Raw genomic sequence first — 15,617 nt, forward strand, 5'->3', positions numbered from 1 at the left:
AACCATTGTTGACTAGCTCTCCATCCCCTTTGTATTCGTTAAGCTCTTATTCTGCCACAAATTGCTCTCATCAGTTGGCTCCGCCGCTCTCTTCATGAGAAGAGTGTTTTGTGTGTGCAGATTCTTTCTCGGTTCTCCGACGGGTAGTTGAAGCGTTCGTAAAATGATTTAAATTTAGTTTCTCGTCGATTTTCAAAACGTTCGCATCGAAAAAAAGTGCGAAGGAGCCCCTCCGCCTCGATTCGACTGGGCCACTTCGATTTGTGGCAGTGTGAAAGGGATGCAGCTATCCGTATAAGTATTTGTTTCGAGTGCTCGGGCGATCGGCGGTTATATTAAAGATATCTCACAGAATATATGCAGATAAATATGTATGTATGGATGTACATATGTACGTGCGGTGTGCGCGTGTGTAAGTGATTCGATTGAATAAAAATCCAATTGGAAAAACACCATTACATGAATTCAGTTTTTTTTTTTTTTTTTTTTTTTTTTTGAGGTTTTAAGTTACCGCTCTACCCTTAGGTAGAGGGGAATTATTTGGCCACCCGCCTTTCAAGGGGGAAATCGCCACGTCGTAATATGTAACTTGGTTACAGCTTTGCTCCAATACTTACCTGGCGTAGAGGTTATTTTCCCCACGTGCTTGCAGTGTGCCCAGACACACTTTTCTCTATGAATTCAGTTTAAAATTGGTTTAAAACAATTGGTTGTAAACAAATATTCTGTAATCTGTGGAAAATAAACGATCTATCGATCCATCAATATATCTAGGAGAACGCTCCACTGAGGAGATTTATGGGAAGTCCGCTGCCATTCAGGAAAAAATAACGAGTTCTATTTTTAAAACACAGCTAATTTTTGTGGTCGTAAATGTTTGTATTAAGTGAATATTCCAAAATTAAATCAAACAAAACGTAAGCGAAAACCCAGGTCCCAGTGTCCGTGAAAAGAAAGGTGTACCCCTGGATTCGCCCTGGATCCGGGAGATCTATCCTTTGTGTGTTTTCATATCCATCGTGTAATAATTATCAGCTGGTAAATGCTACTAAATAATCGGATGCAAAACGCACATCGACTGGGGCGGTTACGCAACGGATCTAGAATCTAGCAATCGTTTTTGGTGAATGAAAAAATTCCGCACACCCTGCGGACGAACAACGTCATCGGCTGGAGCAAAAGGAGGAGTCGGAGGAGTTCCCCAACGGCGAGCCTTAAACCATTCTAAATGCGGAAATATTTTGGTAAGTGGAAAAACGTTTTTTATTGTGTTCACACACATTTTTGCAAGGACGGTCCCGTGTTACCGAACGCACAATAAGACACAAATGAAAATAGGTTAAAACGGTGATAATTATTTATAAACGCGCTAGGGATTTGCAACAGGGCCAATTCTCCCAACGTCACTCAGAACGGCATGTAAAACAAAATAGAGAGCTCTCTCCTCTCTCTCTCTGTCTCTTAAGGCAGGCAGTAAAAGCTCTTTTCTTTGGAGTTCTCTTGATTCTCAGTCGTTCATATTTTGTTTGGATATTTTTTTCTTTTTGCCATAAAAACATGCGCAGGCGGTAGAATTTTTCCTGCGCAATTTCCACCTGTGATCGTTTATTTCCTCAGCTCTCTCCCTGCCTTGTCGCTCAGAGAAAATTTAATGGCTCTAAAAATATATACAATTATACATAGATATATGTTATTGTTTATATTTACAATTTCTTTTGTTAATATTTATACTTGCTTGTGCATACGTTTTAGGCTATTTTGAGGAAACGAATGAGCCGTAGAAATACTCTCTCGAGCTTGGAATAGATTAATTCCTATTGGAGTTCGTCCATATGTACTTATAATAGAGAAGAATTATTTTAGATTAGTAAATTCCCGACGTACAACCATAAAGCTAAAAAATCTAAATAATTGAACTTTTTTATGAAAATAATACGGAATGTTTCCAAAGTAAAATATATTTCGAATTTGGTAATGTTTTATGTATGTATGAGTATAAAAAATAGGTTTGCCTTCGCATTGCTGAACGGCACAATAAAAATATCTTAAACTATTAAATCTAAAAAACAAGAGACCCATTAGCTTTGAATCTAATAGATCTCTTGTTGAATAGATCTAATTTCTGCTCTGGTACCAATAGTTAAGTTGGCCCCTGAAAATGTTCTACTTTTGATATACTACAAAATTCTTTAGTTGACTTGGATAGATGCCAGACATTCCACCATTGTGTTCAGAATCGGTCAATAGAAAAATGCTGATGGTGGGATTAATAGATACGTACGAATATGTGTGGACATGCGAATGTACATAGACACGAATAATTGTTGGCTGTGCAGTAACAATATATAATCTCTATGGTTTCCTTGAAAATTACAGAAAAAGAAAAGCTGATAAGTTGTACAAGAACAGATGCATCATCTGTATCCATCTCTGAAAGGCGATCAGCTGTGCCCACTCGGCTTCCATCCCCAGACCCGCTATCCCACACGATGTAAGCGCTGCTTTCGGGATTACAAGGAGCATGGAGCCCGTCGACCTGGCGAAGAAGTGGCCGCCTCATCGCCAAATCTCTCCGATGCCCAGAGTTCGCGGTGAGTCTTTAAGCTAATAAAGCTCTAATACAATTTTGTATATATGATTAATTGTTTCCAACGTTTGCTTAGGCCTACCTCCCGAACATGGACTTCGACGCAGAATTTGAGCCTCAATTCAAACAATAGCAATGATATAGGTACGATTGGTAGAGCTCTATGGATCCATTAACGTCTTGTTTCAAAGTAGAATTGTGTTCATAACATAGAAGTGTTTATTTATTTTTTTATTCATGGCTGAACTTGGCTCAATACAAACCAAAGATTCCGAGATCATTAACAGAGTATTGTGTAGTGGAATATTGAACACTTTAATGTTAAATGTATGAGTATTGGGTGTACTTGTGACTCATTTTAACTTAATCCTTATCAAAACATCTCTTAATAGATCAAAGTAGATATTTATAAGTATGGAGTAGTAGTAGTTGCATTCCAAAAAAACTTTTGAGCTTGAGAATTCGATTTTATTTGAAATTAACCCAACATGGGATTCTTTTACCGAATTGCTGGTACATTGAAATAATTATGGATCATCGTTAGTGTTAAGCAATTGTTACCATACCATTAATCAATGTGTTTGTTTACGTATCTCTTTCACACTCTCACGTTCTGCGCTTGCACCAAACAAAAATCTCAAAAAACAACTGCACCTGCACTGTGCCGTCTCTATCGCTCTCTCTCGCTCTCTGTCTATGTCTCTCTCAACACTAATCATTGCATCAATCAACCGTTATTATGTTAACTACTACCAACAACCATCATCAATACGTGCGCACGTGTGATCTTTGCTCGATCCCGCTGGTTCAACGGTGCACGTTTACTGTGTGTGAACTGTGCTCGTCCTGCTCACACTTTGTGGACTGACTACATACTACATACAATGTCCGTCCTGCTCACATGTTGAACGTGCTGAAAACTGCAACTTGCTCTTGCATGCACTTTGTCCACGATGCTTTTACTGAACCCAGTTGTTCACTTCAATGTAGAGCTAAAGAAGCGTCCTCAGTCGTGGGCCTCCACACCGGACATTGACGATCCGGCGCAAGAGCCGGCACGCCGCCCAGCGACAACGTCGGGCAACATTCGAGCAGCCGATGATCATAATGTGGCTGTCACAGTCAAGCTGCCGGTGGCGCCGCGTCGTCACACAACCGCCTTGGACATCAAGGAGGTAAGTGAAGAAGAAGAGTAAGGTAAATCCTCGACACGAAGATGATTTATACTTTATTTTTACAGGTGGAACAAGCGCTCACATCATCATCAACATCATCAACAACCCGTGTCACATCCTCACCCAGTAAAACTTCAAGTATTCCAGATGAGTTAGTCATCCTATCGACAGACAGTCTAGCCGAGCGTGTCCGCAAAATGAATCTCCTCAAGAAGCAGCGCAGCCTAAACTCGCGGGAAAACAGTCGCGAACGATCCGTGCCAAGGCGTGAAGAGTGAGTGGAAAAAAGCTTAGCTGCTGGTTAACAATTGATCATCTATCGAAACTCTCTTTCAGGGACAGTGATTCAGCGGCGGCAGCACCACCGGCAGTTCCGGATCGTCCAGAGCGTAGTAAGTCGGGTACTTCGTTGAACCAGAATCCTCCACAGTCGGAACTAAAACGCGCCTCGCTGCCGCCGAAGAAAGTAGCGCCACCACCGGCAATCACAGTCACAAGCAGCAGCAGCAGCAGCACAAGCACAGCGAAAACCACAGCTGCAGTCTCCAGCGAGGTTAGGGCTTCTTCTTCCTCGAGTTCCACCACAAGCTCCAGTTCCGTTCGTCGCAAGGAAGCAGCGGCAGATGCAGTGCAGACCAGCAAAGAAATTAAAAGACAAACCGTACCCAGTGTATCCTCTTCGCACTCTACGAGCAACAGCAACAGCAGCACCACCAAGGAGTCGGTGGCACTGCAGGAGCAAATGAAAACACTCCGAACCGAGCTGGATACCATGAAGGCACGCGCCGAACGAGCAGAGAGAGATAAGAGCGATATACTGCTGAGGCGTCTGGCTTCAATGGACACATCCTCGAACCGAACGGCCGCATCGGAAGCCCTCAATCTACAGCAGAAGCTGAACGACATGAAGGAGCAGCTGGACCGTGTCACCGAGGACAAGCGAAAGCTGAATCTACGCATGAAGGAGCTGGAGAACCGGGGCAGCGAGTCGGAACTAAAACGAAAGCTGCAGGCGGCCGAACAGATCTGCGAGGAGCTGATGGAGGAGAACCAGACGGCCAAGAAGGAGATACTCAATCTGCAAGCGGAGATGGACGAGGTTCAGGATACGTTCCGCGATGACGAGGTCAAGGCCAAGACAAACCTGCAAAAGGATCTCGAAAAGGCCACCAAGAACTGTCGCATTCTCAGCTTCAAGTTGAAAAAGAGCGACCGAAAGATCGAAACCCTGGAACAGGAGCGTCAAAGTTCTTTCAATGCCGAGCTGTCCGCCAAGGTGAAGAAGCTGGAAGAGGAACTACGGTTCTCCAGCGAACTTACAAGAAAGTTGCAGGTAAAGCTTAGAACTGCAAAGCCAGAAAGGGAATCTTCCAATGATAATTACCATTTCCCACAGATTGAGGCCGAGGAGCTACGCAATCCGGGCAAGAAGAAGGCACCCATGCTGGGAGTGCTGGGGAAATCCACATCGGCGGATGCCAAGATCACCCGAGAGTCGCTAACACGCGGCGGGTCTCAGGAGGATCCGCAGCATCTGCAGCGTGAACTGCAGGACTCCATCGAACGGGAAACGGATCTGAAAGATCAGCTAAAGTTTGCTGAGGAAGAGGTAATATAATGCCCCAAATGCCCCCCACCAGAGTCACTCGATTAATCATTCGACCATTTAACGCGAAGCTTCAGCGACTCGCGTCTAAGCGGGTTCAATTCAGTTGCGGCACTCAGACCAATCCCGAGCTGCCACCCGAGGCAATTGCCTTTCCACGTGCCACTCAGACGATGGCCATAGAGCAGTGCGATGCCGTCACCAGCATGGAATTGTGCGCACCCTCAGCTGACATTCACAGCCAAACCGATTTCGAATCGATGGCGAGAAATGCTTCATGCGAACGGGAGACGACACCGTCGCCATTTTTGTCGCTCTTTGCACCCTCAACATCTGGGAGATTGGGTCACTCGCGTTCTCTGCTCTTCCCCAGTGCCATTTCGCATGTTCTTCTGAATGGAACAGGTAGAAGAACTCCAGAAGATTATCCGTCCACACAAAACCGTTGCTGATTGATTGCTCTTTTATGTACACTCGTATTCCTAGCAAAATGTTTTGTAGTGCAGTCTCCATGTACCATTCAAGCTTTCGTTATGTAGCAAAAAACTATTTTGATCCTCGAAAACGATCTGTAGATGGGTTTTACCATTCCGTATTCCGTAACCTTATTCCATACCATTCAGATGCAATAAATGATACGAGATTTTTGTGTGTTTCAGGCTGAACATCTGAGGAAAAAGGTGACTCGTTTCGAGGATGAAAATGAGTCTTTGATGATGCAGTTGAAAAAAATGGCAACGCGCTCAAGAAGTACGAACCAAAATACACACAATCTTTCTCTTACTAAGCTCCTAACCTTAGTTTATAGATCAACAAAACAATTACTTAATTTCAACTATAAATAACTTCGTTCGGTTGCATTTCGTTTTGTTTCGGTCATACCACAACGCTCTGAAATTGGAGTGACCAAAGCTGATGAACGAACCAAAACGTTGACCTAACAAAACTAATTTGATTTTTCTCATGCGCTTTGTAAGATCCGATGATTAACTTCTTGCCATTTTTTTGCGGCTGCTCATTAATTAGTGTTGTTACTGACTAAGGCATCCAACTAACAGCAGCTACTAACTAAACATAACTTATATTAATCTATTTTCTGTGTTCCCCGGCAGCACGCAAGCTGAGTCCCACACCACATGCTGCCCATCGATTGGCGCCCGAGGTGCATGCGGATCGTGATGAGGGCATCTCTGACGAGGATGATCCAGCCGAACTGCGCATCCTACTGGAGCTCAACGAGCAGGAGGCCTCCATACTGCGCCTGAAAGTGGAGGATCTGGAGAAGGAGAATGCTGAGTCCAAGAAATATGTGCGCGAGCTTCAGGCCAAGCTGCGACCGGACGCTTCTTCGAATGGCAGCAAATCCTCGCTACTCAGTTTTGGCACCTCCTCCTCCAGTGCGGCTGAAAAGAAGCTGAAAACCCTTAACGAAGACTTGACCCATCTGCGAAAGAGCCTGCTGGAAAAGGAGCAGACAGTGAACAGCCTAAAGGAGCAGCTTGGCAAAGTGAGCAGTCTGGAAGTGGAGAACGAGAAGCTGTCGAAGGAGAACAAACGTCTGCAGACGCTGCGCAAGGCCAACGAGAAGATGGGCGAGACGGATCTGTCCAAGATGAAGGAGACTCTGACAGTGGCCCAGCGGGAGAGGGATGAACTGACGGCCAGGTTGAAGCGAATGCAGCTGGAGGCAGATGCCAAGCTGCCGGCCCGCACAGCAAAGCGGGTCAACGACCTCACCCCGAAGAGTCATCTCAAAAAGTGGGTGGAAGAGCTGGAGGATGAGATCAGCGAGATGCGTGTGATGCTCAGTTCGAGTGGCTTCGATCAGGTGAAGGCCCTAGAAGCTGCCAAAGTGTCACTCGAAGAAGAGCTGCAAAAGTCAAAGAAAAAGCTGACGCTGGCCGAGGGCGATGTGCAGCGACTGAAGATCCTCAGTGGCTCAAGCAGCAAAGCCAGCGAACTGGAGCAAAAGCTGAAGCGCAGCGATGAGGATGGCAAGAAGTTGGGCACGAAGCTCAAGGAGCTGGAAGAGAAGCTCAAGAAGCAGGACACACAGCTGAAGCAGAGCGAGACAAACAAATCCACACTGGAGAGCCAGAGCAAGCGGGAGAAGGAGAAGCTGTCTAGCCTGGAGAAGGATCTCGAAAAGCAGAGCAGAGAAAAGGAAAAGTTAGAGTCGAAGATTCTCCAGCTGGATGCGGAGCTGCAGTCAGCCAAGAAGTCCGCGGAGAAGACTAAATCCGCGCTGGAGAAGGACATCAAGGATCTGAAGACCAAGGCCAGTAAATCGGACAGCAAGCAAGTGCAGGACCTCAAAAAGCAAGTGGAGGACATCCAGACATCGCTGAGCGTCGAACAGAAGCGCAACGAGGATCTTAACACTCACTGGGAGAAGCTATCCGAGGAGACAATCCTAATGCGGGCACAGCTAACCACCGAGAAGCAGAACCTCCAGGCCGAACTCAATGCCAGCAAGCAGAAACTGTCCGAAATGGACACCATACGCATCGAGCGCACCGACATGGCCCGCAAGCTGAACGAGGCACAGAAAAAGATTGCCGAACTGCAGGCCAAGACCCTGAAGACCGGCAACAATGGTGATCACGAGCGCACTATGCTAAAGAACAAGCTGGCCGAGAAGGAGCACGAGTACGAGCGTCTGCGCAGAGAGAATGAGATGAATATCGATTTGGTGTTCCAGCTGCGCAAGGACAACGATGATCTCAATGGCAAACTGAGCGACTACAATCGGATCGAGCAGGCCCAGGTCTCGCTCAACGGCCATGGCGCCCGAAGGGATGCAGAGATCAGGGAGCTAAAGGAAAAGTAAGAATTATCTATGTGGGGTCATGGATTATTCTCCGATTGTTATGTTCCTTTCTCATTTTTTAAACAGATTACAGAGCACCGAACTGCAGATGAAATCCGAGGTGGCCACCACACGCCTTAGATACGAGCAGCAGGTGAAGAATCTCAGTGGAGAGCTCAATTCAATGCAGGTAAAAATACTCAGAAAAATAGTGCTAATGGAACTAAGTAATAACCGAAAGTTATCCCCAACTAGCGCCAATGTGAACGCTTCAAAAAGGATCGTGATGCCTTCAAGCAGATGCTAGAGGTTGCACAGAAGAAGATCGGTGATCTGAAGGCCAACAATACGGGTAGACAGAGTCGTGGATCCATGCACAGCAGCGATGATGATGACAAGAGCAAGATTGCCTATCTAGAGCAACAGGTGAACAGGCGATCCCTGCCATTGTAGATAGTTTTTAATGGCGTATACCACTTTGTAGATTGGTCATCTGGAGGATCAGTTGGTGGAGTCACGCCTGGAGGGTAGCAAGGTCAAGACGGAGCTTGTGTCCGAGCGCAGTGCCAATGAGATCAAAATATCCGAGATGCGGTCGAAGCTGAATGAGTTCGAAGAGGAACGTGTGATTGGCTCCGGCAGCACAAAGCTGCCTGGCATGAAGACGAAACTGGAGCTATCCTGGCAGAAGGAGCGTGAGGATCAGCAACGTCTTTTGCAAGAAACCTCCACACTGGCCCGGGATCTGCGACAGACTCTGTTCGAGGTGGAACGTGAGCGGGACAAGGAGCGGCTGGAGTCCAAGCGTAAGCTGGATCAAATCAAGCGAGCTACCGAAGAGGAAATGGAAGAGGGACGCAAGAAGATCGCTGAATTGCAGTGCGATCTCCTCGAGCTGCGTGATGTCCATGCCAAGCTGCGTACCTCCAATGAGAAACTAAGACGAGAAGTGAGTAGTTTCCATCGAGTAGTTTCTATAGTTTCAATCTCCAATCTCTTGTTCAATTCCAGCGCGAACGCTACGAGAAAGAGCTGGTCAAGCGACGCATGGAGGCGGATGGAGGTGATCGCAAAGTGGGTGCCCTACTGCAGACCGTCGACGAGTTGGTGAAGATTGCTCCAGATCTGAAAATGGCCCGAAGCAGCTACGACAACACCCTACGACCGGAACAGCCGAATGTACGACGCAGTCGCAGTCCCTCGCCTACGCTGAGCAGCACTCAGATCAGCACCGTGCTGGCCCGGTTGGCCGAGGCCTCCGAGGAGCTGCGCAAGTTCCAGCGTCTGAACGAGGATGAGCAGGAGCGTAGTCGCATAAGGAGGGGTAATCTGCGACGTGCTGCCTCGCAGGAGAACGATCATCATGGCAGCACCAGTTCCGTGGCCAGTGCAGCAGGTTCCCAGCGTGGCGGCGTTCGTTTGTCCCGCAATTCGGGCAACAATGGCAGCCTCATACGCAAGAGCCTGTCGCTGGATCACTCCATACAAAGAGATCAGGTGAAGTCAGAGCATTTCAGGTGTACCGAGGAAGAACTATAATCGGTTCTTATACATTTCATAGAACATTTGGCGGCAGGACGATGGCAGTGTGTCTTCGATGCAGTCCATTGACTCTGAGCTGGGCGGTCTGGTGCGTGACTCCAGCCTAGACTCACGCCTCGATTCGCGCCTGTCTGGCGGCTCCACTCAGAGCGACATACCGCGAGGTCCACGCAAAAAGAAGAAGGGCATCATGGGCAAGCTACGCAGCCTGACCAAAAGCAGTCGCAATTCCGAGAGTGAAATATCGGTAGGACCCCACAAACAGTATGAAACTTTCGAGATTTCTATAATTCTCCTTACCCTTTGGCAGATTCAAGGATCCGACTCTGACATCAGCGTTGCCAGCGACATGAGATCCAGCAAGAAGGACCTGCGCGGACGTCTCTCTGGAATGTTCAAGCGCTCCGGGTCGAACTCACGCAGCGAGAGCATGGAGCGGTCTGGCACCGAACACAGACCTGTGGCCGTCACCGTTGTGGGACATCCCGATGGGCCACAGCCACGCGAGCCGCCGCCTGCCAATTCCCTCACCCCCAGACCCATACGTTCGGTAAGAATTCTGAGCTCTATGATAATTGTGTTCTAAATTTTCGTTCCTTTTAGATCCCAAAACCGCCCAGTGGCACCAGTCCCGCCACACCCAGACGCCGCGTAGCCAAGTAGTAGTCATCAATTTGATTCATTCATTAATCATAGCAATAAAATATTCGTTCAAACCACTCCCCAAATGCAGCACCCGATCATACCATTTCATTAGATTTATTCGTTGATTTTTAATGATTTTACTTCATTTTTAGTTTTTTTTTTATCTGCAGCCAAAATAAAGTCATCTTTTTCAATAAAAACCCTTTGCCTTTTACCGCTGAAATTGAGGGATAAAGTAAATAATTGTATTGGATAATATAATCCATAAAGAAACACAAACATTTTTGTACACCAATCCAGCGGCGAGTATGCCCATGGCAATGGGACAAGCGGCATCTTTGTAGCCCGAAAAAGATGTTGGTTTCTCCACATGGGCCACGAAAAAGGAAACGGAACTAAGAAGAAATAATACCACGAGTTCCAACATTGCGAAGAGTCTTAAGAAGATACAGATTTCGAATTTACTATTTGAATTTTGCTTAATTTTGAGTATAATGAAACGAAAAGTAGAATTATTTTCTGTTATAAACAAAGACTCCTATGATCTCCATTTCTAACAAGTCATATATTGAACCCAATCAATCAATGAATCTGTGTTAAATAAAAAGAGTGAGTGACATTTATTCTATTTACTTGCAATTTATGTATATATTCAAAGTATTTTGTTTTGCTTAAAACTTGTTTTTTTTTCTTCTTTTTTCTTTTCATTTTTTCTTGTTTGTTTTTACACACTACATTAATTTTCTTTTTGTTAAACATAATTTTTTGTTGTTTTGTTGAATTTATAATTAATTTCTTGTAATTTACTTATTGTTTTTATTTGTTTCCTTTAAATTAATCAAAAAACGTTTATGTTACGTTACGTTTAACTTTCTTAGGGGGCAAAAACAATGTTCATATATTCGAGTGTATATTTCATGCGTTTTGATCATGTGTTCAAAACGTAAACCAATCCAATATGCAAAAACCAAAATGATGTTTGAAGTTGCAATTTGATGTCATTTTTTTGAGTACGTGGCATGCTCATCAGATCTAAACTAAATCGATTGATTGGATAGGTCTTGAGGGACGACTGGACTGGTTGGGTTGGGTTCGGGTTCTTTGCAAATTTTAAGGTGTTCAAATCTAGTACGAGAGACGTATGTAGGAGGTACGTTGTTTTGTTTTTAAATTTTGGTTTTGTTATTTTCTTAGGATTTTTTTCATGTTTTATCGAGTTACATTTATACATTTATGCAATTTTTTGGGATTGGGTATTAGTTTTCTAGTTATCTCATCTGTCGGTTCGACGTCCGTTTCCATTTCAATTTCCTGTTCTCATTCCTCATTCTTCATCTTGTGTGTGATTTGTATTTGTTTGTATAAATTGTTTTGTTTTTTTTTTTATAGTTGCAAATGGGTTTTCTCTTTTCGTTCTGCATTTAAAAGTTGTTCAATTATTATATTGTTCAAGTGTTTCATTCGTTTCGTCTTAGCCTTTTTCTTTCTTTAGTAACAATGTCCTTACATCGCTTATATTCGTTTTTGTATGTCTTATGGTTTGTCTTATGTATGTTTCCTTATTTGCTTTTTGTTTTGGTTTTTCTTTCCATTTTTTGTTTTTGTTTTGATATTACTTAGGCACTGTGTTCGTATTACATTAAAGAATTAATTTAAAATTTAAATTTAGGTATGTATAAATACATTGTAAAAAATTTCTTTAAGTTTACCGTAAACTAAAATCCTTGCAACACTATATGTAAGTATGTACTTCGTATTTACTCTCATGTTGTTTTTTTTCAGTTATTTCCTTATTATTTCATTAGCTGCTCTCTGCTGCATGTATGTAATGTATGTATGTCCTTGTATCTATGTTTTTTGTAAGTTAAGTCAGGTTAAGTCCTGTCCTCACTGTTTAATCCTTAATCCATGCTGTTTACGGCTGTGTTATTCGAATGTTAATGTTAAACTTCTACTACTATATAAGTGTCTCCCTGTCAGTAGCTCTCTCCTCTTACTCTCTCTTCCTCTCTCTATGCTGATTTAAAAGTACACGTAGAAAAGTCTAAGAAAAACCCAAAGCCCCGTCGTTTGATCTCGTTTGGAATGCCTAGAACCGAAGTTTTACGAGTATGTTTATATTATTCCATTTCATTCCTTTCAGCTTTCAAGTCGCAACAACACTTATATGCCTAAAACCGTTACAAGTAGCTTCCTATATATGTATGTATGTATGTATATGCAGGTGTGGGAGGCGTATGGCGTATGTCTATGTGTGTCTCTGGGAGGTGGCTATGACTACTCAGAAGTACAACTAACTGTTCAGTTTCATTTTCAATGCGAGTAATCAGCTAATCAGTTTAAGATTTCAGTTTTCTAAGTTTTTCGTTTGGTAAAAAATTCAAATTCATCGAAAGTTCTCTTCACATTTGGCCTTACAAACATTTAACTCTCATTCTACTAGGTTCCGTTAGCCGTTTGATTTCCTTTTGAGTTGCTATTGTTATCCTAATACTTTGATTTGTTGGTTATCTGCTCATCGAAACAATTAAAACGAAAAGTCCCTCATCGAATTTACAGAATAAAATATCCCAAAACAAAAGCGAATAATAAATTGTGTGTGTTTGTGGCTGTGTGAAACATAATCCTTACACGAACTTATGCTGGTAGCCTATTTATTCATCTGAGTCTCAATCGAGTTACGAGTTTTATAGTTTTTTGGTTTTCTTTTATTGTTTTAAACTGTTGTATGAATTTACGTTCAACTTCCCCGGGGGTCTCTCTCGGCCTTAAACTGCTTCATTTTGTTGCATTTTGTTAACAGTCTCAATTTTGGTTTTTATCTTATGTTTTTTTTTGGTTTTGTTTTGTTTCGTTTCGGTTATTTTGCATAGTTTTTCTCTTTTTTTCTGCGTTTTTCCGTATTTTTGTCTATTTTTTAGTTATTATTATTATTATTATCATCTACATACAAATTAGTTTTGGTTTCACTATTCTCTGCATTTAAAATTACCATATACCATATACATACATACCTCGTTTCGAATTTATGCTTAAGAACGAACCAAAGTGTTGGGGCTTAGAAATGGATGTGTGTGTGTGTTGGTTGGTTGTTTTTTAGGTTTAACAAATCAATAAACAATTTGATGCACTATAACAATCATCATTCCATTCCAGCTTCGACCTGAACTGACCTGACCCTTTCCTTATCCAAGTAGATTTGTTTGTCCCCCAATCGTCATCATAAACATGAAAGTGTTGTCCCTAATTGTACGAGTATTTATGCGAAATGAATCTTACAAAATCAATCAATACGAGTAAAAATACAGATACAAAACATGCCACCCACATACTCGTATATACATACATATAGATGGTAGGTATATATGCTAGTTGATCTTTTATCTTATTGAGTTTCTTTATCATTTATTGAATCTCTTTTGTTTTGTTGTTGTCGGTTGTTCTCGCATCTTTGCCCTATATAAATTTAGTCATTACAAAAAGGTGTCTTAGGTGGAATCGTTTTGTCTTAGGAATTTAGCTTAGATATCTGTTAAATCTCAATCTTATTTCAAATCATTCTAGTTTTAATGGCTAAGAGTTACTTCATTACATAAAAACAACGTTTTGCAGGAAGGCCTGGGGCTGGTTAGGGTTGGGTAAATTGGTATTTGTATCAGACAAAACACATTTTAAAATTCTAGCATATTTAGAAAAAGATCGATTTGTTTCTAGCCCGTCTCGTCTCGTCGATCATTCAGTTTGTTCATCGCTTAGCTTAACTATGGGGTACCAGTCGAAATATCCGATGCGGAAACAAATTCGAGAGAACTTAAACGTTATAACTATAGATCGAAAACACACTGATAAGCATCTTTGTTCGTCTTTCGTCACCCTAGAGCCTATGTAGTATATAGTAGTATGTTTTGTTGTATGTTCGTACGTAGAGGCTATACAATGTACACAACGCATTTGCTTCATTGGTTTCATTGGGTGTTGCATTTTGGCGCATCATTTCATTCGTATATTAGCTTATCAGTAAGTACTCGTATGTTAAATAAATAACCCTTACATTATTGTTTCATTTATGGTTCTTATGATCTGAATCTGATCCTGCATTGGAAACGTCGAAAAGCGCAAAAACAACACAAAACTCCCAGCGAAAGAACGATAACGAAAAATCCATCAAATCAATAGTAGAGCCGCTCGTACACCTCTTCTGATAAAGAAACCAACAATAATTAAAGAACCAAAAACCATATACACACCAAATGACATCAAAACGTAACTAAAACACAAACAAAATAATTCAATCATTTTGGTTCCATTGCTTCTGCTGTTGTGGTGGTTACTGGGTGCTCCCAATGTGAATGTACTCCGGATGTCTGGACATAACTATTCGTCGATTCGAACTGTTGCACTTGGACTTTGTTCTACAACAGTGTGTGTGTGTGTGTGTGTGTGTGTGAGTGCTGACAAACATTTACACTTAATTTATAGCTCTCTTCTTATTTTTGTTTCATCTGATTTTAGCTTGAAAGTGCAACACTTCATTAATACAATATTTAGATTTATTTTACCTTTAAATTGTTATATATATAATTATATGTGTATAGTATATATAGTTGTATATAGTAGGTATTCATATATATGTATATATATATATATATATATATATAATTTTTTTTCTTTTTTACCTTTACGATGCACATATATTTTATGTAGTTTTCATTTTTCAATAGATTAATCAAAAACAAAAAAAGGGTTTTACATATATTGTATTAAAATGGTAAATAAAAGGTGTAAATAAATGAAATTGTTTTACAATTAACAGTCAGTGTGTGTTTTGTCATCTAAATAAACGTCTTCCCATGTATCTTTGGGATCTAAGCTTTAATTTTACTCTAATGTTGGACAACTGCCTTATTATTCTTTCTGACAATGAGAACGGAAATTTTGTGTGTTATCCTCAGTATATAATGAATAATAATCAAAATGTTTCAGCTTATTAAATTACGTCAGGTTTTGCTAGCAATTTCGTCAACAAAATCTTCGACACTGTCTACTGTCAACTGTTTTCCTTTTCTGCTTCCTCTTACGGTTCTTCTTTGATGTTGAGAAACAGAAATAATAAAACGCCAAAATAATTGTCCTGTCATTCTTCGCTCTTCCTCACTTACGCCCGTCCGTTATTTCACGACGCCTCTTCACCTCGCCTGTTGACAGGCAGCCGCCTTCGACAAGCCAGGGTCGACCACACTATAAACCTTCTCA

At 42.2% G+C, this 15,617-nt stretch overlaps 2 protein-coding genes across 6 annotated transcripts; one reads left to right on the plus strand and one right to left on the minus strand.

Moving 5' to 3' along the window:
• The first annotated feature begins 681 nt into the window (after window positions 1-681).
• LOC117584858 (myosin-1) lies at window positions 682-10,447 on the plus strand. 5 transcript variants are annotated; one of them, XM_034274001.1, is made up of 17 exons: window positions 683-1,244; window positions 2,377-2,591; window positions 2,664-2,731; window positions 3,560-3,762; window positions 3,828-4,036; window positions 4,099-4,278; window positions 4,471-5,095; window positions 5,159-5,371; window positions 5,440-5,773; window positions 6,481-8,194; window positions 8,265-8,367; window positions 8,433-8,603; window positions 8,662-9,126; window positions 9,189-9,674; window positions 9,739-9,966; window positions 10,030-10,269; window positions 10,323-10,447. In XM_034274001.1, the coding sequence occupies exons 2-17, from the start codon at window positions 2,410-2,412 to the stop codon at window positions 10,380-10,382; spliced, it is 5,481 nt and encodes a 1,826-aa protein (XP_034129892.1). In that variant the 5' UTR covers window positions 683-1,244; window positions 2,377-2,409; the 3' UTR covers window positions 10,383-10,447. The 5 variants fall into 5 exon arrangements, with proteins under 5 accessions (XP_034129890.1, XP_034129891.1, XP_034129892.1 ...); XM_034273999.1 differs by having other exon boundaries at window positions 682-1,244; window positions 4,099-5,095; XM_034274000.1 differs by having other exon boundaries at window positions 682-1,244; window positions 3,578-3,762; window positions 4,099-5,095.
• A 36-nt stretch (window positions 10,448-10,483) lies between these two features.
• On the minus strand, window positions 10,484-10,866 carry LOC117584869. The gene is made up of 2 exons (XM_034274019.1): window positions 10,645-10,866; window positions 10,484-10,581 (listed from the first exon to the last, which is right to left on the minus strand). Exons 1-2 carry the CDS (start codon window positions 10,789-10,791, stop codon window positions 10,576-10,578), a joined length of 153 nt encoding a protein of 50 aa, XP_034129910.1. The 5' UTR covers window positions 10,792-10,866; the 3' UTR covers window positions 10,484-10,575.
• Between the last annotated feature and the right edge of the window lie 4,751 nt (window positions 10,867-15,617).

This window comes from Drosophila guanche, unplaced genomic scaffold (genome assembly GCF_900245975.1).
Source record: "Drosophila guanche unplaced genomic scaffold, DGUA_6, whole genome shotgun sequence".
Classification (NCBI taxonomy): domain Eukaryota; kingdom Metazoa; phylum Arthropoda; class Insecta; order Diptera; family Drosophilidae; genus Drosophila; species Drosophila guanche.

Coding starts and splice junctions, on each gene's coding strand:
- LOC117584869 (XM_034274019.1), bottom strand. CDS start 10,791: ATGTTGGAACTCGTGGTATTATTTCTTCTTAGTTCCGTTTCCTTTTTC.
- LOC117584858 (XM_034273999.1), top strand. CDS start 2,410: ATGCATCATCTGTATCCATCTCTGAAAGGCGATCAGCTGTGCCCACTC. Junction 5,372..5,439: donor TAAAGTTTGCTGAGGAAGAG/GTAATATAATGC, acceptor TTTAACGCGAAG/CTTCAGCGACTCGCGTCTAA. Junction 8,368..8,432: donor GAGAGCTCAATTCAATGCAG/GTAAAAATACTC, acceptor ATCCCCAACTAG/CGCCAATGTGAACGCTTCAA.